General features: G+C 41.5%; 1 protein-coding gene across 19 annotated transcripts in view; it reads left to right on the top strand.

The window, feature by feature from the left end:
- Positions 1-27,593, top strand: part of LOC105467247 (protocadherin alpha-C2) — a 220,551-nt gene that overhangs the window by 190,862 nt on the left and 2,096 nt on the right. For 13 of the 19 annotated variants that reach the window (XM_024788266.2, XM_024788270.2, XM_071098304.1 and 10 more), the window contains exon 3: positions 812-900. In XM_024788266.2, the coding sequence (XP_024644034.2) occupies positions 812-900 (89 nt within the window). The other 6 variants (XR_011624632.1, XR_011624631.1, XR_003014750.2 and 3 more) reach the window with 5 other exon arrangements.

The raw sequence follows: 27,593 nt of genomic DNA, 5'->3' as shown, positions 1-27,593 counted from the left end.
TAGGATCCCACTTATTTCTTCCTTCCATCATTCATTCATTCATTCATCCATCCAACAAATATTTGAGAGATTAATATGTGTTAGTATTAGACATACATAAATGAATACTGCACCTTGTTCTCTTTTCTCTTGAACAGTTTATGTTCTATCTCTGCTTGCCTCTAAAGGTCTCCCGTTTTGTGTCTCACTCCCAGCAATGTTTTATGCTGAATTAGTCTCTTCTGAACTGAGATCTGTGAGTGGTGGTGATCAGGTTTCTCTAGTCTCAGGAAATACAGGGTGGGTCATCTATGCCTAAAAGATATAGAAAGAGTAAAATAGAAAATAAGGTTAAGAATTAATTGGATAGCCAAATTGGAACAATACTCCAATTATCAGAAAATAATTTTAGTGTGTTTTCTTCTTTAGAATAGAGAACCCAAGAACAAGAGAACCTACAGGAGAGTCTTGGAGCTTTTGAGAACAAGCCCTCCTCATCTGCTTCAGCATCGAGATGTTAAAATGGCTTAGTCCTCTGATGGGCTTCCTGTTAGATTTAGTGAGCACTACATGGTGTTAATAAGAAACAAAATTGCCATAAAGATAGAACATGTGTATTCCTGGAATAGTATAGCAGGCAGTAAGTAAGTCAGCAATGCTTCTGCAGTTTATGCAGGGTGACTGCTCAGCAATAATTGCTTCAGTTCAAGCATGAGCAGAATGTGTTAGCTGCAGCCCTGTCTTCATAGATGTAAGCAATTTCTGAGGGTGGAAGAAGAGCTGGGAAAGCATTTATGATCTAACTGTTATCTGGGTCTGTGTGTTTATTCAGCTCTGTGCACCTAGAGGAGGCTGGCATTCTACGGGCTGGTCCAGGAGGGCCTGATCAGCAGTGGCCAACAGTATCCAGTGCAACACCAGGTAAAGAGCTGGGGGTCTCTCCATTCTTTCTTGGGTTCTAGAAAGTGATCAGATGACCTATTTTTGTAAAATCAGGAATGTTGATGGCTCTTTTTCTTTTATCTTTTTGTTCTTCCCTTTTTTCCATACATACATGATTTCCTTACATATATGATTATTTTGATTTTATACCTAATGCTTTTCAGGAGTTGAAAAAGGATAACATAAGAAAAGTGTGCACGTGTGTGTGTGTGTATGAAGTTTTTGGGATTTGTTTGTTTGTTTAAATCAGGTACCTTTCAAATGCCATCCAAGACATGCTGAGAAGATCTGGTGGCCTTATGCACAGAGATGACACTGTTAACAAAGATCTTTTGGTTGAAGACTATGGAAACCCACCCAAAGTAGTAAGGAAAGAAAGAGAAAAAGTAGGAAAGAAAGAGAAGGAAGGAAGGAAGGAAGGAAGGAAGGAAGGAAGGAAGGAAGGAAGGAAAGAAGAGGAAGGAAGGAAGATGGTTTCTCATGGAAGTGGAAAGTTATCAGAACCAAGGCATTGTTTTGAGTTCAAGTCAAAGTTAATCTGCTTCTCTCTGCACATCAACAACATTCTGCAGACTGACTTTTAGTGCCTTGGCATGCATGTTGCCAAACATGATCGCCTCACAATTTCTTAGTTTAGAGGAATAATAGGGACCCTTTCCTAATCCAAACTTTCAGGAAAGAGAACCTGCCAAATTGTGTAAAAAACCTAATGACTGGGTGAGTATAGGAAAATTGCTTAAACTCACATTTCCTTGGTATCCTTATTCTTGCCCTATCACTAAAGCAGGGTCATGTAATAGAAATATGGCTTTGGAGGCCCATAGCTGTGGCAGTTTTCAGAAAGGGAAGATTAAGTGTTGGTAGAGACACAAAATATGTCTACTCTAATCCTCTATTAATAGAACATCATGATGATAATAGTAGTTACTAATTATTAAGCCATAATATGCCTTGATACTGTGCCAAGTACATTGTATGTGTGGTCTCATTTTTTCTTTAAGTCAAGCTTGCAAGGGATTTATTATATCTATTCTACATACGAGAAACTGCAGAGACAGAGAGATTAAACAATGTACCCAAGTTCACATAGCTTGTAAGTGGCAGAGGGTAGGATTCAAACCCAAATGTGTTTAGTTGCAAATCCAAGTATATCTGGCACTTATATTCGTAACATGGCTGGCTTGCAAGAATCCATTCAAATTCAAATACATATCTACATACATAACAGATGACATAGAATGTGTGTGTAAAAGGTTTTTTCCCAAAAATAATCAGATGCCTTTCAAATTATTAAGTAACATGCAGCTAAGGGCCCATTTTTTGCTGGCAACTCTAAGGGCGTTCATTGATTCTAATCAGCCAGGATTTGCTATTTATGGATGTTGCACAATTCAACTAAAAGTCACATTTGTCCAAAAAATATACAAGTTGAAGCAATTCATTAGAGAGCTAATATTGCCAGATTGCAAGGGAAAGAACACAAAATAGTTCATTGACAAATCTGTACCCTCAATGCCAATGACGGAGTGAAGACATGATGGAGGAGGAAGTGGTTTTAGATTGCCAAGTGTTGCAGGATGTGGAAGCATCTGGGAAGGTGAGAATTTCCCAAAGAAGCCACGTGAAATCATGACTTTCTACCCTGCCTTTGTTTCAGTTTTTCTTGCTTTTATGGAGGCATTGTAGGTTGACCTGGTGAGCCAAAAACTAACTTTGAATACATTCTCCCTCCCAGTGGTGATGCTGGTTGATGTGTATTCCTAGGTAAATGTGGATCAGGAACCATGTATTGATATTTCATACATCTGGCCAGGTCCCTCTTTCAGATTCAAAAAATGTTAAGAACCTATCTTTTTTACAGAGATAGAGGAGGGGATCTCCTTGTTCCCTTTTTTACTGTCCCAGCCCCTCTTGTATAACCCATTTTATCCAGAACTGTGCCTGGCTGCTGACACATGAGTCACAGTCTTCATGGACTATGCTGGATAGGGCTTACATCTTCCAGCTACTCCGTGGCAACCTAATCATACTTTTCAATACATACCTCTGCATCAATGATGTAAAGTTAAAGGGATTCTCTACTTTCTCCCCGTCTTTCTGGTACTTTTAGGCTTTTAAGACTCAATACATGTTCTGCACTGCTTGGAGGGAATATGGCATAAAGATTAAGATTATGATTTCGAGTCAGATTTGAGTTGAATTCTAATCCCAAGCTTACTTGCTGAGTGAGCATAGACAAACTGCCTGAATTCATATTTTCTTAATTACCCTTTCTGTAAATTGGGTGTAGCAATAGTAATAACACCTGTTTTATTGAGTTACTATGACTAAAGGAGAAAAAAGAACTGAGCATAGTGCTTGACATATAGTTAATAAATGTCTAATTTTTTTTTTTTTTTTTTTGAGACAGTCTCACTCTGTCCCCCAGGCTGGAGTGCAGTGGCACGATACTGGCTCACAGCAACCACCGCCTCCTGGTTTTGAGGGATTCTCCTGCCTCAGCCTCCTGAGTAGCTGGGACTACAGGCGTGTGCCACCAAACCTGGCTAATTTTTTGTGTTTTTAGTAGAGATGGGTTTCACCGTGTTAGCCAGGATAGTCTCAATCTCCCGACCTCGTGATCCACTCACCTTGGCCTCCCAAAGTGCTGGGATTACAGGCGTGAGCCCCTGTGCCCGGCCTCACTGATGAATTCTTTTGCTTTGTTGAGAAACTGTTCATTTATTTTCACAGTCTGCAAAAGCCTAAGATAAAGATGCCACACTCTGAAGGGATCAACAAAGGCATCACCAAGTGATGTTTTCTGCGGGATAAACAAATCAGGCATTAAATTGGTTAATCCTGATTACTGGCCCCTTTCTCTAGCCTCCCCTTTGTGTGAGCAGACCCGGACGACAGGCTTTCTTATTTCCTTTCAGCTTCCCTTGAGACTGAGCAGAGAGAGAAAATTAGCTAAATTGGGAATGCAGGGAATACGGTTGCAGCCTCTTCTTCAGATGGAAGAATGTGTTTGGGGGTTGGGAGGGACATTAAAGGGCCAGTCGCTCATGTTACAGCTCTTTTTAACTTCAGGAATACGAATGCCCTGAAGTGGTTTTAATGAATGCCCTCTTGTGATCAGTTCCTAGAGGCAATCCCAGAGGTTATAAAAGGACTGCCTCTCTCTGTGAGGGAACTGGTCTGGCTTCAGTAGGCCAGGCTGCTTTGTTATCTGTCATTGGTTCTTCCAGCTCCTCTTTCTACATTTCAGGGGATCTCAGGCCTTACCTAAGGCAACAGTACATTAGTTTTAGAGTGGGAAATTTTGAAATTTTCAAAATTTTGAAAAGTTTTGAAATTTTCTGAACTATCTTCAGAAAAGTTCAGAAAATTTCAAAACACACAGCACTGCAGAAGATAACATTATAGTTTCTCAAGACCCCAGGGGATCTGGGACTAAACAGCGAAAGATTAGTTAGGTAGGGGAAACCACTAAGGCAATGAGGCTTAGTTGGAGAACCTTGGTTTAGACAATGGTTCTCAAAGGAGCAGCAACACCAACAATACCCGGAAACTTGTTAGAAATGCAGATTCTTAGGCTCTATCCTAGACTAATGAATCAGAAATTCTCAGGATGGAGGCTGGGTGTGGTGGCTGGTGCCTGTAATCCCAGCACTTTGGGAGGCTAAGGCGGGCAGATCACTTGAGGTCAGGAGTTCAAGACCAGCCTGGCCAACATGGCGAAACCCCATCTCTACTAAAATTACAAAAATCAGCTGGGCATGGTGGCGGGCGCTTGTAATCCCAGCTACTCGGGAGGCTGAGGCAGGAGAATTGCTTGAAACCTGGAGGTGGAGGTTGCAGTGAGCTGAGATCGCACCACTGTATTCCAGCCTGGGTGACAGAGTGAGACTCTATCTCAAAAAAAAAAAAAAAGAAAAAGAAAAAAAGAAAGAAAGGCATTTTCAGGAATAGGACCCAGCAGTCTATGTTTTAAAAAGCCTTCCATGTGATACCAATCTACTCTAAAGTTTAAGAACTGCTCTAAGATCAATATTCCTGAGGTTGTCTTATATCATTACAGGCTGAGAATCCGTGCACAGAAGCCATCTGTTTATGGTTCTTGTGAGAAGAAGGGGGCCTTTTCCCATGCCCGAGAGATAATTGTTAAGAGCTCAAGCTTGGGAGTCAGTGACCCTTTCTGAATTCTACCTCTGCCACTCAGTAATTGTATGTTCCTGGGAACATTACTTAACTTTCCTGATTCTCAGTTTCTTTCTCTTTAAAATGGGGATAATAGTGGTGTGTACCTTATAGGGTTCTTGCAAAAATGAGATGAGATAATGCACATACATTGCAGAATCTGAAGAACAATAAGGGTTTAGTAAACAGTAGCTATTTTTAAATGATTTTTCAAGGTATGAGTCTATCCTTCAGCTTCAAAATTTAGACCCAGGTTGTTCTGAGTATTCTCTGTGGGAAGAATCTGCTATAGAGAAGATTTTTTTAAGTGCCTGTCTCTTTGTTTCCTTAGGGGATTGCTTTTGCCCTGATTTGCCACATCTCTTTACTCTGTGGAAAATGGACACAGTTTATGTGCCCTAGTTTTATATGGGGATTTATAATCTTAATTGTCTCAAGGATTCTTACCTCTCTGACAAAACCAACTCCCCATAGAAAGACTCCATGGAGACTCCATCTCTGGTCCTTCCCCAGAAAGAAAGCATGATCCTTAAGTTTTTCGGAATCTATTTAGGAGCACTGTCAACATGAATTTTTCCATTTCATGAGTGAGTGCAGCCTCAGGCCTTGTTGGAGAATTTAGAAAGCATGCTGTTCCACTAACCTGTTCAACCTCAACTTCTGCCGTTGTCATAGCAATGACAGTCCTGGGAGGTGTGTGCATATCCTTATTAGGAAAAAAACAAATGAGGTCAGGGATCTGTGTGAGTGGGGCAGCTCCCGCCTGTGAGTATCCTTCGCTCTCACCTGCCATCTGACAGCCCAGGAGTGCCAGCTTGGCTTAGCTTTCTCTACCTGAGGAAAGTAAGTCCTCGTAAGATGCACTTTTACTTTCTGGGGGTGTGAAATTCGTTGTGTTTGCTGGAATTCTCTTTGCAGCTTATGATAAAGAATTTGTTTGTTTTGGATTGACCTGAAGGGAGGAAGCAAGGGTGTGGGAACGGGAATTAGCATCCTCTACCTAGGAGAAGCCATGAAGCTTACTTAAGTCTTTGCTGGCTCCATCCATTCATGACTTTCTTCATCTTGTTCTTGGGAAAACACTCTGTACCTTCCACTTTTAATGGTCATGTAAATAAAAGACTAGAATGGAGATTTCCTGGTTTTCTGAAATTAAACATTTTTGTTTATGAAAAGATTCTAAGATAGTTCTTTCCCTAGACGCTCTGTATTTCCTTGGACCTCTCATTTGTCCCATGGTAATTATTCTAGGATTGGTGGCCTGGGCAGAATACAGTCATGATTAAGACCATAATACATAATAAAAGAGTTTCTTCCATAACAGTAGCCCCAAATAGAGATCACGTGTCTCCTGAAACCTATCCAGTCTCATATGCACTCAGATGTATGCTCCTGGATACAACATTTTAGAGAGTGTAGTGAGGAGAATAGAGCAACACTGTTCTCTTAGGCTGCAGTTTCCTTCAAGCCCCATGATGGAGAGAAGCAGGCTAATGCAGGGTAAGGGAATAGAGACTTACTATAGTTTCTTCAGTTATCATTGATTCCTTTAATATGCCAGCTACATTGAAGCAATACAGTCTGGCCCCTGAAAACCTTGTCAGGAGAAACAACTTTTGAATATATCTTAAAAAATAAAACACTTTATCCCTTCTTTTGTTTAAGAGGTTTGCATAAAACAGGAAAGTTTCTGAATTACACTCCCTTCTAGCTTTCTTTATATACCATTCTTTGTAGCTGAAGTTTTAAGCCCCTTGTCAAAAGGGAGATTCAAGTTTCTGCTGGGGAGATGTCAGTGTCACAAAGGGCCAAGGAAGTGGGGGCTCACCAACTTTGCCACCTGCCTCAGCTCAAAGGTGATGGGCCACCTGTGTGACTGAGAGCTTTGTGGGAAAGAGGATACGGAGGGTGGAGAGTGTGCACTTCACTCTGTGGGAAAAATTGCTGAGATTGTTTAGAATTGGTAGGCTTGGAACTCCTCCTGGGAGGTGCTTCAACAAGAAAGACCTGCTTATAACCTGGGTTGAGGGCAGAGGAGGAAGATAGTTTGTAATTCCTTTAAGTTTTACGGCTCCGGCAAGCCCTGTCCTCAGCCTCACTGATACAAGTAAACTAAAAATGAAAGTCTGCCCTAGTGACAGCAAGGGTCTTTCATGGCAATATTTTAAAATAAATTCTGCCCAGATTTCAAAGGAACGTGAAAATTTTATCTTCAGAGGCAGTCAGCTTTGCAGTTGAAAAGGTCATTGCCTAATCTGGAGAAACATATTCAGTTCAAGCACTGGCTAGAGACTAGGGGCCCCCCAGGAAAGGGCCATAAGATTAGTCACTGCCAGGAAGCCTGGCAATGAGTATGTGGACTGGAGAGGAATCTTACTCTGCCTCAGCACTTGGAGTCTCCATTACTCACAATCAGAAAAAGAGGGAGAGCAGAAATAGATGGCATTCCACATTTATCTCAGTGAGACCAAGAGCTTCCTCAGCAACAGCGCTGTCTGAAATGGTCTATCTCCAAGGGCATGGGCTAGGCAAAGGATGGGAAAAGTCAGTCCTGAAGATGGTAATACTAAAGGAAGTAAGGGGGAAGAAGGATGCTCGTGCTACTTTTGAAACAGGAAATTGAGAGCTTTGTAGAAGTCAGACTTAAGAGGCATAATAATAGAAAATTAGGGTATGAAAAGGTAACTTTTAAGAACCAAATGTGGACCTAAGAACACAGAGAAGTTTATTATAACTAGCGTTGTGTTCCTTGTCTGCTGGATCCCAAACAATGTACCCTCGGTCTTGAAATTATAGATGCCATTACCTGTAAAAAACCAACCAAACAAACTTTAAAAATAAGTAAAGTCTGCCCTGTACAGAAAGTCTAAACAAGCAAGTTTGTTGGTGATGTTCCAAGAAGGTTCACCAGCTTGGGCTTTCTACCAACATTGTCCCAATCTTGTGTCCAGAGCTGTTGCTGTAGTTGGTATCGTGTGAAGCTGAAGAGTGAGGTGACATTCCCCAAGTCTTCTCTCGTCTTTTTCAACTGTGCGTCATAAATACTGTCTTACCCAAGAACACACCTGTTGGATCTCTTTTCCCATAATCACCTGGAGTCAGATGAGTACCGTAAAGGTCTGTGGTAAGACGAAGCCTCAGCCAGTATTAATGATTTACATTAGATGCATATCACGCTGCTTTCAGAGAGTCCAGATTTGTGGGGATAAGAGCATCACTAGGTATATAAACAGCCCTAGGGTGGATACCTTTGAGCCTGTGAGTTTGGCTCTGTGTTGGACGATGAACCATGAAATAGAGCCCGGAGGACTTAAGTATATGTTCCAGTGAGTGGGTCTTTGCTGGGTCAAGTTTTTTTTGTTTTGTTTTGTTTTGTTTTTTGTTTTTTTTTGAGATGGAGTCTCGCTCTGCCGCCCAGACTGGTAGAGTGCAGTGGTGCGATCTCGGCTCCCTGCAACCTCTGCCTCCTGGGTCCATGCTATTCTCCTGCCTCAGCCTCCCCGAGTAGCTGGGACTACAGGTGCCCGCCACCATGCCCGGCTAATTTTTTTTATTTTTAGTAGAGACGGGGTTTCACCATGTTAGCCAGGATGGTCTCCATCTCCTGACCTCGTGATCCGCCCGCCTTGGCCTCCTGAAGTGCTGGGATTACAGGCGTGAGCCACCGCGCCTGGCCTGGTTCAAGTTTTATGCGTCTTTAAATCCCATACTGTTGCCTCCTGAATTGTAGAAATAGTCTCTTAGAACAAGAGAAAGGAAGACATTTATTGAGAACTGTGATAAGCGCTTTACATGTGTTGCATACTTAACTTTGAGAGAAGTACATTACTATTCCCATGTTTCAGATAAAGAAATTAAAGCTCATAAGAATTAAGTGGCTTTCTTACATTCACACAGCTAGTAAAAATGTTTTTTGCTCACCATTGTATTCCCAGTGTCAAGCAGGATGCCTAGCACACAATGATGCTCAATAAATTTTGTTGAATTCATAAATAAATGCAGTGGTAAAGGCAGTATTTGAACCCATGTCTGCTTGCTGTTGAACCCTATACACTTAACACATTACTATTACCTTGTCCTGCATGATACATGAAGGGAATAGCTTGGTAACTTGGAAGAGACTATTTACTGTCTGAATTCTAGGCCAACCGTAGGGGGTCTGGATTTATTTCCCATTACTGCTGTAGCAAGTTAATCATAAACTTCATGGCTTAAAACAACACAAAGTATTATCTTCCAGTTCTGGAAGTCAGAAGTCCAAAGTGAGTTTCACTGGGCTAAAATCAAGGTGTGTTCTTGCCACTATATAACAAGGATCCACTTTCCTTTCGTTTCCAATAACAGGCTCCTTATTTCTACCTGAGCCCTCACCGGCAGCACCTTTAATGTCCATATTTGTAACAACAATCTGTTCATGACAATTTAGATTTGCTCCTCACTTTTTTCTGAGTCCTCTCTAGTAGAGCCATTAATATGCATATTTCTACTAGCAGCCTGTTCAAGGTAATCTAGGCCATTTCTATCATGCTCTTCAAAATTCTTCGACTCTGCCCATTTCCCAATTTCAAGGGCACTTGCGTATTTTTAGGCATTCATAACAGCAGAACCCCACTTCTAGATACCAAAATCTGTATTAGTTTCCTAGGGCTGCCATAACAAATTAACACAAAGTCCCTTTTGCCATGTAACATAATATATTCACAAGTTCTAAAATTAGGATGCAGTCATTTTGGTGGGGCCATTATTCTGCCTACCACATGGTTTTTCATGTTCAGGCAGAAGTGGCTCTGTGTGTGTGTGTGTGTGTGTGTGTGTGTGTGTGTGTGTGTGTAAGTTAATTTCAGTAGAGAATGAACTAGCGTAGAGAAAGAGAATTAAGATGAGATGTGTCATGGAAGAACAGTGACTGATGATGCTAACTTTGCTCAGTCAAGAAGCATGATCCATTTAAATCATGCTTTCAGTGATCTACCCAATCAGATAAACTACTCTCCCTTCCTGGGAAGAGTAAGGAAGGAAGTAGATGAAAGATGAAAAGTTTTTTTCCTAGCACATCCCTGCAAAGAATGGGGATATTGGTTTGGTGGGCATTCCCTTTTCTAAGAGCAAAGGTGGAAATGTGGAGAGAGGAGAAAAATAGTTCCCAATACATTATTGTGTTCTGGACTTAGAGATGTTGTTCTGCCCCAGGTTTAAGAATATTGTTCCAAGAGTTGGGAGCAGGCAGGAGAGGACAGTACTCTTTAGATCACCCAGAGGCCGATCTGTAAGGATTCAATCCTGGGGCATGGTAGATAATGGAAAAGTCACTGTCACAAGTGATGCCAGGAGATGGGGCAACACATATTGCCTGCCTTGTGTGCATCTAGTGTCTGTGTCTAAGTGAAAGCAGATTATATCCAGAACTTCCCTGAAAAAAAGAAGAAAGAGCCTGATTGGTGTATATGTGTGTGTTAGGGGTTGAGGGGTGGGTGATGCTCCTGCCAATGTTCCTAAATCCCACCTGCTTTTCCTGTGATGCTTCCTCTGTTGTGGATAGGAGGGTAGGATGGTTCGGGGTCAATTTTATGGATGCATATGTATCTAAGGATGTGTTTGGTTTTGGGGAGCATTTTGTATAACAACCTTCACTCTAGCTCCCTCCTTGAGATTCTAAACAAGCTGGATATCTCCAAAGCTTAGGCCCTCTCCATACTTACAGGAGCTCTGACTGGAGATGAAATCACCCCTTATACTGCTGACAATTATTAGGCCATGGGACCCATGAAAGAGTGTCCCCAGAGTCCAGCATCCCCTGTGGGCTGCTTGTGTCACCAAGATGTCAATCCAACTGCTGTTCTTGCAGTCTGCAGTCAGCAGGGCTGTGTTTATTCAGCGGTCAGTGTCACATCAATTTCCTTCTGTTGCAACAAGTATAAATCGATTCTACATATTTGCCTTTGGGAAATTTCTTTAGAGGGAAACTCACTAAAGCTAATTTCTTTAGCTTTTTGGTATGTTTTCTCTGAATCTGGGGACTTAGAGATATAAATTGGCTTCTTTGGTCTTTTCTTGCCCAGGGTCACAACCTTGCCTCCAGGATAATACCTTCTAAATGTTTGTGATTTGAAGGGCACCACGAAGATCCTCACAAAAACCACCTCCCAGCCAGGTCCCTGGGACTCCATCATTAACCACCGTCATCAGCATTTCTCTTTTAAAATCCTTATTCATTCCTCTTCTCCTTCTTTCTTTCTCACATACACACATACACACACACACACGCGCACACACACACACACACACGGGAGAGAGAGACAGAGAGAAAGAGAGAGATAAAGAAGTGAAGTATATAGTATCCTTTCTAGGGATGCTTTTCTTGGCTTGGCTCCAACGTAGAATTTTGTTGGGACCCTCTACATATAGTCATGTACCAAATAACGACACTTTGGTCAACAATGGACCACATATGTGACAGTTGTCCCATAAGATTGTAATACCATATTTTTACTGTACCTTTTCTATGTTTAGATACACAAATACTTGCCATTATATTACAGTTGCACAGTATTTTCTACAGTAACATGCTGTGCAGGTTTGTAGCCTAGGAGCCACAGGCTATACCATATAGCCTAGGTACGTAGTAGGCTATGCCATCTAGCTTTCTGTAAGTACACTCTATGATGTCCATACAACAAAAATGCCTAGTGATGCATTTCTCAGAACATATCCCCATTGTTAAGTGATACGTGATTGTAGTCATCATCAAACATTTACTAAGCACTTAGGTCAGGTCAAGCTCTGTTCTAGGTGATGCAAATATAATATTAAATATAACACAGTCCTGCACTTATAAATCTAACGGTGAAGGCAGAAATGTAAAGAAATATGATGGAAATATTATATTGTCATGTGATAAGGACCATGATAATGCCCTACATAGGCAGGGTCAATGAAGGGGAAGGAAGCTGGGACAAACCACCAGGGCCTGTTGGTCCAGAATGGGACCCAGGGTCTATCTATGTCATAATCAGTTCAAACCCTAGGTAAATGAGGTAAGCTGTTCTGCCTTTCTTGAGACAGTCCCCAGATTGTTTTCACAGGGCCCAAACACTCTCAGCAACCATGAACAATGGATGTCGTGGGTCCCCAGAAGATGGAATTGGAAATTCAGGGGACTAAGTCAGAGATTATTTGACATTTAATACTGGATATTGAGGCCAGGCGCGGTGGCTCACACCTGTGATCCCAGCACTTTGGGAGGTTGAGACGGGTGGATTGTGTGAGCCCAGGAGTTTGAGACCAGCCTGGGCAACTTGGCAAATCCCCATCTCTACAAAAAATATAAGAATTAGCCGGGTGTGATGGCATGCACTTATAGTATCAGCTACTTGGAAGGCTGAGGCATGAGATTCACTTGAACCTGGAAGGCGGAGGTTGCAGTGAGCCAAGATCACACTACTTCACTCCAGCCTGGGTGACAGAATGAGACCCTGTCTTGAAAAAAAATTTAAAATACTGGGTATTGCAGGATGGCAAGTAGGATGTGGAGAGGAGGCAAAGGAAACAATGTGTGCATGCAAAAACAAAAAACAAATAAACTGAATTGTATAGCCTGGGTTAATAGGATGAGTGCATTTGATGGATGTGGTGGGATAAAGAGATGTTAGGAAATGAGATCAGAAACGTAGACTGGAATCAGATTTTGTAGGACCTTAAACGTCCTGCTAAATAATTTGTAGTTTCATTTGTTGGCCATGGAGAGCTACTAGAAGGTTAGTTGGTTTGTTTATATTTAGGAAAGAAGATTCTTGTAAGTTTCCTTTACTCTACTGAATTTTCAAAAATCAACCTACAGCAGTCCCAACTTATCTCGGGAGATACGTTCCAAGACCCTCAGTGGATGCCTGAAACCTCATTTAGTACTTACCTTTATATATATTATGTTCTTTCATAGGCGCACCTATGATAAAGTTTAATTTGTAAATTAGGCACTTGTACTTTGGGGCCAGTATTAAGTAAAATAAGGGTACTTGAATACAAGCACTTTGATACCGAAACAGCCAATCGGTAACAAGACACTTTCTAAGTGAACTAGCAGGTGAGTAGCATAGACAGCATGGATAGGCCGGACAGAGGGATGATTCACATACTGGGCAGGATGAAGCAGGATGGCTTGAGATTTCATCACATTACTCAAAACAGCTTGCAATTTAAAACTTATGAATTGTTTATTTTTGAAATTTTTCAGTTAATATTTTCAGACTAAGGTTGACTGTGGGTAACTGAAGCCTCAGAAATCAAACTTCAAATAATGGGGGATCACTGTGCTGAATAACATGTCAAGATGAGCTATGAGCTTTCAACTTAGTGTTTTTCTTCTCCCAAACCAAATATTGGAAACTCTGGAGTGTTTAGAAAAGGAGAATCAAAACGGGAAGTAAATGCAGCATTTTTTTATTGTAAAAAAAAGAAGGGCGGGCCTTGGAAATGTTCTTAGGTAATCCTGGTGGATTTGGTATGTCATGTCTGAGAAAATGTGAAGAGTGAAGGGCAGGTTTAAAATTTGTCTCGTGTTGGTTTCTGAAGGGAGATAGCATGGCATTGCACAGTGCCTCACATTTCTATCGTATCACTTAATAATTGTGCAACCTGTGCTTCAGATTTATCAATGTGTAAAAGAGGAGAGACCATAGGCTGTTGTAAGTATTAAATGAGATAATGCATGCAAAATGCTTAGAACCATGCTTAGTTCATGGTAGCCACTCAAAAATGTCGTCAGATCTATTACTACTCAATTTAATGCTCCTGGCACTTAACACAGTGCTTGGCACACAGTAAAGAGGATTCAAAATGTTTTTGCTAGATTACATGGAATGGTATGGAAGTGTGCAGGGTGGGGTAGAGGGTTCTCCTATTATCTTGCCTTCCTTATACTGCAGTGTGCTGACAGCACCTCCATTTTATATCCTCAATGCACAGATATCACTACTTGTCTAGAAATGGTTGCTCAAGGCTGAGAAGTGACACAGCAACACAGAGCCTGGGATTGCTGCCAAATTTTAAGAAGCACAGATTGTAACAAAGTAAGGGGGGAGGGTAGAGAAGAAAAGTTTGAAAACCCAACCAAAGTCAGAAGCCATTTTGTTGTCAGGTAAAATGATGCCTCATAGATTTTCAGGTGGGGCAGGCAGTGTGAAACCTTTGGGAATAGTCAGTGTTAAGATGTGGTGCTAAGGGAGGAACCCAGTAGTGCTCAGGCCTGGGCAAGACTGGCTTCTTGGGACCCAGCATTTAGAAAGGCCCTGTGTGTTTTGATATACTGTCACTGTCTTGAAGTTCTTAATTATTTGTTAACAAGGGCCCCCTCCCGCCATTTTCATTTGGCAAATTTCACTGGTTCCTGCAAATTATGTAGTTAATCGTGGGTCCAGGCTAGTTTTTGAACCATGTCGGGCTAGTGTTCTTCTGAACCTCTCTCTCTTTGATTTAATTACAGAAGAAACAAAAGTCATAACAAATTATATCTGTGCAGGACTAAAATAAAATGAGTAGTGCCTCACTCCCTACATCCAATCATGCTTTCCAAAAGTAACCACTACCAATAATTTAGCGTGTAGCTCCAGAATTCTTTATATGTCTACATTTTAAATTAATGTATTTTAAAATAAAATAGAATTACATTGTTGAAGAAAGTATTAAACAATACAGCATTATTTGCATAGAAATATTTATTTCCCTCAATCCTATTTCCCTTTGGTGAAGCAACCACTGTTAACAATTTTGTGTTTATCCTCCAATATTTTTTTGAAATTAATCAACTTTACTTTTTAGAGCAGTTTTAGGTTCACAGAGAAGTTGAGTAGAAAGTGTAGAGTCTCATGCACTCCTGCTCTCCCACGTGCACAACGCCCCCTACCCCCGCCACAATGACATCCTGCCCAGAGTGATACATTCATTACAATGATAAAACTATATTGACATCATTATTGAAACTATCATTACCACCCAACTTCCATGTTTACTTTAGGGTTCACTCTTCCAAATATTTCTAGCATCACTTAACAATGGGGATACACTGAGAAATGTGTCGTTAGGCAGTTTTTTCATTGTACAAATATCATAGAATGTACTTTCATAAACCTAGATGATATAGCATACTACACACTTAGGCTTTATCATATGGCCTATTTCTCTAAGGCTACAAACCTGTACATCATATTACTATACTGAATACCGTAGGCAATTGTTACACAATGATAAGTATTTGTGTATCTCAACATACCTAAACACAGAAAAAGTACAATAAAAATATATTATTATAATCTTATAGGACAACTGTCGTATGTGTGGTCCACTGTTGACTGAAACATGATTATAGGGCGCATGACTATATAGAGATTTTCAAAAAGCAAAATGGGATAATGCTATACATATTATACAGCTTGTGTGTGTGCATATGTTAACAAACACCTTTCTCCATTAGTACATATAGACTTGCCACAATCTTCTTGAGTAAGGGTATAGTACTATGTTGTATACGTATATCATAATTTATCCAATTTCCTGTTGGTATCTATGTTTTCTAAACAATGCAATATACATTCTTATACATATTTCTTATGCATGCTTACTAGTATTTATATAGGATAAATTTCTGGAAGTAGAATTACAGAATCATAGGATATAAAAATATCAAATTGGCAAATTGGCATTCACTTACCTGTGATTGAACTGTACTTGTTACATACTTCCCTCTGAGCCTTCCATCCCCACCTCCAGCTAGTGCTATATGTCACTTAACTCGGTGACGTCATCATCAACAGACTTAACCTCCACAGTTAAAAATGCTAGAGCAAACAGAGGAGAAAATTTGCTTGTGAATCATAATAGCTAACCTGTATTGAACAGTTAAGCCATGTGCCAAGTATTATTCTAAGCACTTTACAAGTATTAACTCCTTTAATCTGTATAACCACACCCAGAAATTTGTGTATTAATATACCCATTTTACTGCTAAGAAAACTGAGACCCATAAGATTAAATAAGATCACACATCTAGTAAGGGCACCAGAATCTGAAGCAGAATTGTCTGACTTCTGAGTCTGTGCTCTTAACCACTGCACACACCGTCTCTAGAAAGTTTAATGCCATCTTTATGCCAGAATTTATCTACCTTGTTTATCCTTTAAAACTGTTATTGTATTTATTCATTTACTTGTCTTTTCCTCCCACTGTACTGTAATTCTTTGAGAACAGAGTACTTGTCCTAATATTATTCATATTTATATCCCTAATTCCTAATTTAATGTCTGATTTATTGTAAATAAGTTTTTTTTTTTTTGAGATGGGAATGTCTGATTTATTGTAAATAAGTTTTTTTTTTTTTTTTGAGATGGAGTTTTGCTCTTGTTGCCCAGGCTGGAGTGCAATGGCACAATCTCAGCTCACTGCAACCTCTGCCTCCTGGGTTCAAGTGATTCTCTTGCCTCAGCCTCCCAAGTAGCTGGGATTACAAACTTGCGCCACCACACTAGGCTAATTTTGTATTTTTAGTAGAGACAGGGTTTCACCATGTTGGTTAGGTTGGTCTTGAACCCCTGACCTCAGGTGATCTACCTGCCTTGGCCTCCCAAAGTGCTGGATTACTGGCGTGAGCCACGTGCCTGGGCTTGTAAATAATAAGTTTAGTTGAATAAATAACAGTGCCTCTGGGAGGTAGCTATTATATCCATTTTACAAATGAAGAAACTGTAAGTCAATGTTAATCAAAGAGTATCCTAGAAAATAGTAGAAAGCAGAATGCCAGAGCTGAGATTTGAACCCAAGACTTTGATACCTCGTCCAGTGTGCTTTCCACCATGTCTAAGCAGCCTCCTTCACTTCCTCCTTCAGAGGGCTATGGAGAGTAACCTAGCAACCATTTCTAAGCTGGAAAATGTCACAGCCCGAAGTCTTCAATCCCCTAGGAGGAGCAGAGCCTGATGGGGAGAGAGTCATTGGAAAAGAGAATTTCTGGAAGTACTACATTTGGGAATAGGTGGTTAAAGTGGGAGTTGGATTTGTAAAGGAATACTACATAGTAATAATACCCATTCTTTATTTCAGAGTTTCTGCATGACAGACATTGATCTGTGTGATTTATAAGCCTTGTCTCTTTTTAATGTTCACAATCCCATTAGATGGTTATTGTTATCTTTGTTTTGCATATGAGAGAATGGGAGCTAAGAGGCCAAGTGCCTCACTCAAAGTTCACAAATAAGTGGTGAAGCAGATTCCAACTCAAGTCTTTGTTACCCAAGAACCTACATTTTAAGCATTGTGTTACCCCCTGGATATGACAGCCAACTGAAGAGGGGGTATTTTGAGAAGAGACTCTAAAGGGAAATTGCCTTCCCTACATCCCAGGGGATGTTAGCAACCAGGAAACAAGGTAGAGAAAACTGTGCAGCCTGAGCCCTGCTGGGTTGCGGGGGACTCATGGAAAGAAGAAATGTGAGGCTTTTTTTAGCTAACTATGGAGACCAGCCATTCCAATGTTTGAATCTGGGTTCGCAGCACATGATGTCTTTATACTCTTAACCTAGAAATGGCAGAGTTATTTTGGGCACAAAGCAAGAGCTGTGGCTTTAAAAATATGCCAAGTGTATTTATCTCTTCCGCTCCAAGATTACTGAAAATTAGCCCAGCTGTAGCTTGGGGCACCAAACAGCCAAAAAATCTTCTTCCAGCTCAACTCATTCCACCCAAAGAGGGTGAAACACCGAGGAGTAGCAGGTCTAGCGGCCTCTGGGGAGTGGTATTAGATTGGCCTCCCCATTGCTAAGCCTGACATCCAATCACACACGCACCACTCTCCCAGCTGCTCTATAGATCAGAATGCTAGGCCTATGAATGGAGCTCAGCTCTGTCTCTTCCCTCATCTCCAAGGCTTCACAAGAAGTAAACAAAACAAACAAAAACTATTTGATTATTGAGCCAAGGAGTCAACGTGAGAATAGTTTTTCACCTTCATTATGAAATCCCTTTGTGGGGCTGAATGTGGTGGCTGACACCTGTGATCCTAGCTCTTTGGGGAGGCAGAGATGGGAAGATTGCTTGAGGCCAGGAGTTCAGGACCAGCTTGGGCAACACAGCAAGGCCCTATCTCTCTCTATATATGTATATATATATTTTTTAATTTTTTATTTTTATTTATTTATTTTTTTTGAGACGGAGTTTTGCTCTTGTCGCAATCTTGGCTCACTGCAACCTCCTTCTCCCGGGTTCAAGTGATTCTTCTGCCTCAAACACTCGAGTAGCTAGGATTACAGGTGCCTGCCACGATGCCCAGCTAATTTTTGTATTTTTGGTAGAGACAGGGTTTCACCATGTTGGGCAGGCTGGTCTCAAAATCCTGACCTCAGGTGATGCACCTGCCTTGGCCTCCCAAATTGCTGGGATTACAGGCATGAGCCTCTGTGCCTGGCCCCTATCTCTATATGTTAAAAAAAAAAAATTAGCCAAACATAGTGGCACACACCTGTAGTCCTAGCTATTCAGAAGGCTGAGATGAGAGGATCACTTGAGCCCAGGAGGTCCAGGCTGGCAGCCAGCCATGATCTCACCATTGTACTCCAACCTGGGCAACAGATATAGACCTTGTCTCTAAAAAAAAAAATAAAAATCCTGTGTGATTTAGGACAAATTATCTTGCTGTAATTTAAGCCTTTGGATTCCTTTTTTATAAAATAAATATGCTTTACATATGTATTTAGATAAATACATTTATAATAGCTTTAATTAATTGTAATTAAATCATTTAAAATTAAATACATGCAAAATACCCAATAAACTGTCTAATCCATAATAAGCAATCAATAGTCCTTAAACAAATGAATCTTCTGCTGCTCTGATCTTAATAAGTAAAATTTAATGAGTGTTTACTTTGCGCCATGCACTTACGCTATGTGCTGTATAAGGATAATTACATTTAATCTATAACAACCCTATGAGGCGGGCACTACTATGATCTTTTTTTACGGATGAAAACTGATTATGAAATAATTTGCCAAACAGCACATAATTTACATGATGTAGCCAGGTTTAAGCCTACTATTCTGATTACAGAGCCTAAGATCTTACAGAGAACAGGGAGTATATTTTTACATTCCCTTGTTTCCATGGAAAAGTCTTTCCACTGTCTATTGAAGGACTAAGCAGCAGAGGGGAAGTGCTGGAAATGCTAGCCCAGGTGGGCTTAGCTTCTTCCCTCTCTCTCTGATCCTGGACAGGATTTGGGTTTCAGACCACGATTCTCCTGTGTTTCGTGGGCTGTGATTACTCAGATTAGGTCTGCTCAATTCATAAAGGACTGGCTGGGGTTGGGGGTGAAGGTGTGGGAGAAGGCGGAGCTTGTCCGGACAGTCGGTCCAACAAACCCCACAGATGGCGAAATAGGGGGCGGGGAAGGAGCTTGAGATGTTTTACAACCTGGGCTGTTTCAGGGGTTGATGGCGGATGGTTTTTGCCTTTTGGTCAGCCTGAGTATATACTATCATTCTACAATCGGCCAAATTCTGACAGAGAGGGAGACAGAGAGAGAGGCTGATTAAATTGATGCCCAAAGCCAAGAAGGAGCAAAAGAAATCGGGGCTGCTTGAAAAAGACTGCAGTGGCTGACTTGGGTGGTGAGCGGAAATAAGCAGGAGGGAGAGGCGCAGTGTCCCTGCGCGGAAAGTTCGCTTGCAAACCCGGAATCTGCACAGCCTTCGGTGCCCTGACTCTTTCCTGGGCATCGAGAGGCAGCAACAGCTGCCCGCGCCGAAGAACGAGCAGTCCAGGGGAGCTGTCTGGGGCTGGGCCGGAAACGACCGTAATCATTTAATAGCCTTTGCCGGCTGCACTGACTTAGCAGAGTGGGCGGTAGGCAGGCTCCAGAGTGCTGTCTGGCAAGATAGTCCCCGGCTTTAATCAAAATGATGGGTTTTCTGGAAGCTCTTTATTAACCTCGGCACTGAAATCCCAGAGCTGGTAACAAAGGGATGAATGGGGACCAAAGGGGCGGAGCCGAAACCTGGAGCCCGGCTGCATCCGCACCCCTTCCCCCACCTCCACTCCTTCTTTCATCTCATTCTGGCTTAGGGCTCCTGCTGGCATCTCTGTGCCTCACAAATAGTAGTAACAAAACAGGCAATAACCATAATAATTGGCACATTTGTATAACGCTTTAGGGTTTTCAAAGGACGACCTTGTTATACAGCTCGGGATCTGAGTCTCATAGTTGGAGTCAGACTCCCTAGTTTTGAGTCCCAGGCTCCACCAGTTAGTGACCATGTGACCATTGGTCCTTGGTCCCCTCATCTCTAAAACAGACACATAACACAGACAGAGATATTAGAAGTATCTACTTCATAGGGCTCTTGTCAGGACCAAAACCTATGTGGCATGTAGATCTGTTTAACTCTGTTGCACGCACACAGGAAGGGCACAATAAATGTTAACTACATCGACAACCCTGTGATGTAGACAGGAAGGGGATCATTTCCATTTTATGGATGAAGAAACTGAGGCTCAGAGATATTTATGTAAATGGCCCAGGACTATGCACTAGTGAGAGAACCAGGGCAAGTCCTCAAGAACAGAAAGAGAACAAAGCAAGATGAAGAGAAGAAAAGAAAAGCGAACACCCTCCAACACCCTCCAGCACATGCCCCTCTGAGAGCTTTCCTGAAAATAGTATCCTTGGTCAAAAAGAATTTGTGTTCTTCTATTAGGGAAAGTCAGTGTAAATCAGAAAAGCCCTCCTGGCCTTAACAGAACAGTTCTAAATGGGGATGAGGGTGAGTTTAACAGGCCTGGCATTTGCTTCGCAATCTTCTGGCCCTTTCCTGGCATTTGCCTTGGCAAAGCCTCTGACCTGATCATTTCTAGTCCCCGAGGCTCAACTCCATCAACTCAGACAGCCAGGGTTAGTTTAGCATGAAAGAGGAAAGCTGGAAATTTTGCCAAAAAGACTCCTGGGCAGTGCCTAAGGAAAGTGCCCAAATTGGATTATAGGATGACATGAAGTGACCAGCTGTTTCCAGAGGGCAGGGTTTTTTGTTTGTTTGCTCTGTCGCCCAGGCTGGAATGCAGTGGTGCAATCTCAGCTCACTGAAACCTCCGCCTCCCGGGTTCAAGTGATTCTCATGCCTCAGCCTCCCAAGTAGATGAAATTACGGGCATGCACCAGCACAGTCTGGCTAATTTTTGTAGTTTTAGTAGAGATGGGGTTTTACCACGTTCCCCAGGCTGGTCTTGAACTCCTGGCTTCAAGTGATCCACCCGCCTCAGACTCCCGGAGTGCTGGGATTTTAGGTGTGAGTCACCGTTCCTAGCCCCAGAGGGCAGTTTTTAAAGTAGAAGTGAAGATCTGTATGTTTTCATTAAAATATGGGTTGTTCTGATTTTAAAATGTATCCCTACCCATTGTGAAGATATTGGCTAATCCAATTAAAAAAAAAAACATATTTTGTATAATTATGATCGTACTCTGTTAAATAAACTTTTAAATCCTATTAAATCCTATTGGGTTGTAATCTATAGTCTGGGAAGGGCTCTGCCTAAAGATTCAGACCCCTACCAGATTTATATTGTCTGAAATCCTCTTTCTAGCCTCTAACAGGCCCATTCATTTGAGTCTTGACTGCATCCTCAGTCTTGTCTTTGCCTGAGGGTGAGCTAGGACCCTGGGAGCGTAAGGGAGGGGACTTGCCAGAGATCCTAGAAGGGAAAGGAGGCAGCACTGAAAGAAGAAACATTTCTTTGATCATTTACTGAGCCTGGCCCCTGATTGGGGTTAGGGGTAGAAATGTGCTTCTTCCGTTTTCATCTTCTTCAAAAGGGAGTATCTCCTTAATTCTGCCCCAAAGGCATGACATTTTATACGCAAAGCCAGACAAGTGTCTTGAGTGCTCTTAGCCAAAAGGAACTCAGATTAGGAGGCCAGTCAGTGTTTGTCAGATCCTTAAGCTTTTGTTTTACGTGGAATGAGTCACAGTCTACATGCTGCTGAGCTCTCAGAGATGTTTGTTTATACAACAACCAGAACAGGTGAGGCACAGTGGTCTGTGAGGGACTGGAGAAACCACACCTTGTTCTGCTCTGTGGAAGCTGGACATGTGGAGGAGGCACCTGACTAGATCTCCACTTCCTGGAGTTTAGGCTGAGTCATATAGAACCAGGAAGCTCAGTGACATGTTAAAGTGGATTAACTCTTGGCAGTCCTGCTGTGAGGGGCTCCCTCTGCCAATACACACAGCCATTAATGTCCTTTAACTCTGCAAGATGAAGATACCTCTGTGTTCTGCATTTCCAGATGACAGTGCTTAGGCCTCATGCAGAGTCCTGGTTATGGTTGAAGAAAAATTTCTATTTTGGGCTCTGAGGGCAACTACAGGACTGTGGAGTGGTGCTGAAACCCAGTTTTAGGCGCCAAATCAGAGGCTTTTAAATACATTTCTTGTTACGCACGTCCGTGTGAAGAGACCACCAAATAGGCTTTGTGTGAGCAACAAGGCTGTTTATTTCACCTGGGTTCAGACGGGCTGAGTCCGAAAAGAGAGTCAGCAAAGGGTGGTGGGATTATTATTAGTTCTTACAGGTTTTGGGATAGGCGGTGGAGTTAGGAGCAATGTTTTGTGGGCAGGGAATGGATCTCGCAAAGTACGGTCTCAAGGGTGGGGAGAATTACAAAGAACCTTCTTAAGGGTGGGGAAGATAACAAAGTACATTGATCAATTAGGGTGGAGCAGAAAAATCACAATGGTGGAATGTCATCAGTTAAGGATATTTTCACTTCTTTTATGGATCTTCAATTGCTTCAGGCCATCTGGATATATACGTGCAGGTCACAGGGGATATGATGGCTTAGCTTGGGCTCAGAGGCCTGACATTTCTCTCTTTTCTCAGTCTCTCAGAGACAGGACCTGTATTTTAAAGGTTAAACAAGCAGATTCTGGCTGAGCTCAATTGCAGATTTGATTAACTTAGATAGATCAAAGACAGTAGTCTCAGAGAAAAAAATTGTTTCTCATCCCTAAAGTGCTATTGTGTCAGCTCTGCCGGGGGAAGCTTGGTGTAAGGAAAAGGGTTTGGAAGAGAGAAGAAAATTTCTTCCCTCTCCTCACTGCCTGCTGTAAATTTGTAGTATCTTTATCTTGGCCTCCTAAGTCCCAAGAGCTGCATTATATATAATTGCCCATATGTGATACCATTTACTGAATTCTTGCATTGTGCTAAGCATCAAGTTTAGCACTTTACATGCATTACCTCGTTGTCTTTAGGGACCCCAAAAGTGCCTCACTGGAGAGTTGTTTGGTCTGCTAAAGAGTGGGTACCACTTTTACTTCTCACATCAGTCCTTTCATTCATTCATCCAGCAAGTATTTACTAAATACCTGTTATGGGCCAGGAATTGTGCTAGGCACTGGTTATACATTGGTGAATAAACAGATATATTTTTTGCCTTTGTGAATCTTACAGTGATAGAGACTAATAGGCTAAGGGGGTGCTGTTTGGCTAGGAATGTCATAGAATGCCTTTCCGAGGAGGTTACATTTAACATAGACTTGAAGAATGAGGAGTCATGCTAAGAATGGATAAGAGATCATTCAAGACAAAAGCAAACCAGATGTGTAAAGATCTTGAAGTAAAAAGAATTCCAAGGAGCCAGGTATGGTGGCCTGTAGTCCCAGACACTTGGGAGGCTGAGACAGGAGGGTCGCTTGAGTCCAGGAGTTTGAGGTTACAGCAAGCAATGCTTGCACCACTGCACTTCAGCCTGGGTGACAGAGTGAGAACCTATCTCTAACAAACAACAACAAAAGACAACTCCAAAGAGTATTTGAGGATCTGAAAGAAGGCCTGTATGGATGGAGTATAATAGTAAGAGGGAGATTTGTAGATGAGAGTGAAGAAGAAATAAAAATCAGATTATTGAAGGGACTTACGTATCATGGTAAGGAGTTTTTTTTTTTTTTTTCCTCAAGGCAATAGAAAGCCTAAGCAGAGGAGTGATGTAATCTGATTTCTATTTTTAAAGGATTTTGCTATATGTATGTTATACTTCAATTTTATTTATTTATTTATTTATTTATTTATTTATTTTTAGACAGAGTCTTGCTGTGTCGCCCAGGCTGGAGTGCAGTGGCGTGATCTCGGCTCACTGCAAACTCCACCTCCCAGGTTCACACCATTCTCCTGCCTCAGCCTCCTGAGTAGCTGGGACTACACGCCCGTCTAATTTTTTGTATTTTTTAGTAGAGATGAGGTTTCACTGTGTTAGCCAGGATGGTCTCAATCTCCTGACCTCGTGATCTGCCTGCCTCAGCCTCCCAAAGGGCTGGGATTACAGGTGTGAGCCACCACGCCTGGCTGTTATACTTCAATTTTTAAAGAGAGACTTTAAGAAATGAAGATGACTCTGGCTACTGTGTGGAGGGTTGGAGAGAAGCAAAAGTGGAAGCAGAATGAATAAGGAGACTATTGCTGCAATTCATATAAGAGATGATGGTGTCCTGAAAGAGTGGTGGCAGTGAAAATTGGGAGAAGAGGGCAGAGTCAAGATATATTTAGGAGACAGAAATGACAGGTCTTGATGATGTATTATAAATGAAGAATGAAGAATAGAATAGAGAAAAATGAATAATTAGCTCTGAACTTCCTGGCTTGAGAAATGGGGTAAATGGGGTGTAATTTACTGAAACTGGAAAGATTTAGAAAGGAATAGATTCAAGGAATCAAGAGTTTGATTTCAGATTCCTTCAGTCCGGGATGCCCATGAGATTTCCAACTGGGGATACCAGATAGGCAGTTACACATGAGATTGGAGCACAGAGAGATGTGGGCTTAAAATATAAGTCTGCATCTCATCAGCTTATTCAGATAGTATTTATATCCATGGATATGGCTGAGATCCCAAAAGGAGAGAGTGAAGAGAAAATAGAGAAGAGAGTCTAGGGCCAGACCCAAGGAAGCTTCAACACACAGATGAGGAGACTGACAAAGAAACTGAAAAAGGAAACTGACAAAGAACAGCCAGAGAGAAAGGTCAGGAGAATGTTTTGACTGTCCGGGGCCAGTCTGGGGCCAGAATATGCTGTCCCAAAATAAGAAGGATTGTTGAGCTGAAGGCAAGTTAAAAGAAGCAAATACAGGCTGGGTGCAGTGGGCTCACGCCTGTAATCCTAGCACTTTGGGAGGCCGAAGTGGGCAGATTGCCTGAGCTCAGGAGTTTGAGACCATCCTGGGCAACATGATGAAACCCCATCTCTACTAAAATACCAAAAAAAAAAAAAAAAAAGCCCGGAATAGTGGCATGTGCCTGTAGTCCCAGCTACTCAGGAGGCTAAGGCATGAGAATTACTTGAACCTGGGAGGTGGAGACTGCAGTGAGCTGAGATCTCACCGCTGCACTCCAGTCTGGGCAACAGAGCAAGGCTCTATCTCAAATAAAAAATAATAATAATGATAATAATAATAAAAGAAGCAGATACAGGAGGGGTCTTCTGCCCTCCCTCTATTTGCCTAAAAGAACATAAATTTACAAAGACAAAAGTTATCCTGCTTCTACCTCCCTCCTCTGCCTCCTACCACCAGGAAGAACAAAGGTTAACCACTGAAGACAACTTTGGACTCTTACTGGCCTGGAAATGGTACTGGAGGAATCGACATTAACAAGCTTTACAAATTAGCCTTTATCTGCCATTCATTTGCCTTCCCCCAAGGAGCCACCCATTAGAGACTCAAAAGTCCTTAAAGGTCTTTTCCTTTGTCTTACACTTTTTAAAAAATTTACTGTTCTTTGTTGAAGATGCTATATAAGTTGGAATTCTAAGCCACCTTTTTGAGAACTGCTCATTCTCTGGGTGTCTGTCATGTATATATGAAGTATACATGTTAATAAACTTCTGTTTGCTTTTTTTTCTTGTTAATCTGCCTTTTGTAACAGGGGTCCAGTCCATCTGAGAACTTATTGGAGTTATTGTCCTACATGACAAAGAACTCATGAGAATAAGTGTTTCAAGAAGGGGATGACAAATGCTGCTGAGAGGTTTGATAAGATGAGGACTAAAATGTGACCATTGATTGTGGAAGTAATATAATGAACTTGACGTGAGTTATGTTAGAAAATTACTGCCCAGGGACACCAAATTAGAGGAGACTGAGAAGTAATAGGAAATTGAAATAGGAGATGTAGACAACCCTAAACTGTAATTGAACATAAACAGTTTATTTGATGGAGCTTTTCACATGTCAACCAAAAGAGCAGTGTCAGATACATAAACATTGCTATGATGTCAGAGTTCCAATGTTATGGCCACTGGGATCACTTTGCCCACACAGACCATTACCCTTCCTCTCTAGCTCTGACTTCTACTCTTCTAGAAGTCACTGGTATACTTTATGGTGTGTCTTCCAATCAGACTCTTGGGAATGTCTTCTATTGAAAACTCCTGTGGATGCATAATCGTTTTCCCAAGACTCAGGGCAGATTTCACCTCCTCTGGAACCCCATTAACTTTCTCAAGTATAATTAACAATTTCTTCTTCTGGAGTCCCACAATACTTTACATACACCTTAGTTATTGCATGTATTAAGTTGGTTTCTAGTTCCCAAAATAAGTTATTGCATGTATTAAGTTGGTTTCTAGTGTCCCAAAATAAGAAGGATTGTTGAGCTGAAGGCAAGTTAAAAGAAGCAGATACAGGCTGGGTGCAGTGGGCTCACGCCTGTAATCCCAACTAGACTGTGAGCACATTGAGGGAAGGAACTTGGCTTGGAAAGTAAAATTGGCTCCCAATGTTTTATCTAAACACATAGGCTCAATTTACAACAGGATTCCATCTTCTTATGTTGTGTATTCCCATCTCTTCTTTGCTCCATCCCACCATCCTTCAAGGTTATTACAATAAAATTCGGATCAAATAATTGATTCAACTAATTTTTCTTGTTTTGGACAAAATAGACATCCTAATACAGTTATAGCCAAAGTTTAATCTAGACACTAAAAGGAGCATATTTTACCTTTAGCCTGTATCTTTCCCGTCTCATTCCCAGTCAAGATAATCACAACTGTATTCTTTAGGAAATTCTTCACAAAGAACCAAACATATGTTCCTATAAAACAGATTCTTGGTATCCTAGTGAAAAAACCTGCCCTCTTGCTTGTCTGTAAATACTGGCCTTGTCTGGGTGTGGTAGCTCATGTCTATAGTTCCAACACTTTGGGAGGCCAAGGTGGGAGGATCTCTTGAGCTCCAAGAAGTTTGAGACCAGCCTGGGTAACACAGTGAGATCTCATTTCTACAAAAAATTTTTTTAAACAGTTAGCCTGGCATGGTAGCTTGTGCCTGTAGTTCCAGCTACTTGGGAGGCTAAGTTGGGAGAAGATTGAGCACAGGAGGTCGAGGCTGCAGTGACTGCATTTCAGCCTGGGTGACAGAGGGAAATCCTGTCTCAAAAAAAATTAAACAAATAAATAAATAAG

The sequence above is a fragment of the Macaca nemestrina genome, chromosome 6, assembly GCF_043159975.1.
Source record: "Macaca nemestrina isolate mMacNem1 chromosome 6, mMacNem.hap1, whole genome shotgun sequence".
In the NCBI taxonomy this organism is placed as follows: Eukaryota; Metazoa; Chordata; class Mammalia; order Primates; family Cercopithecidae; genus Macaca; species Macaca nemestrina.
This window is presented reverse-complemented; position numbering and strand designations above follow the sequence as displayed.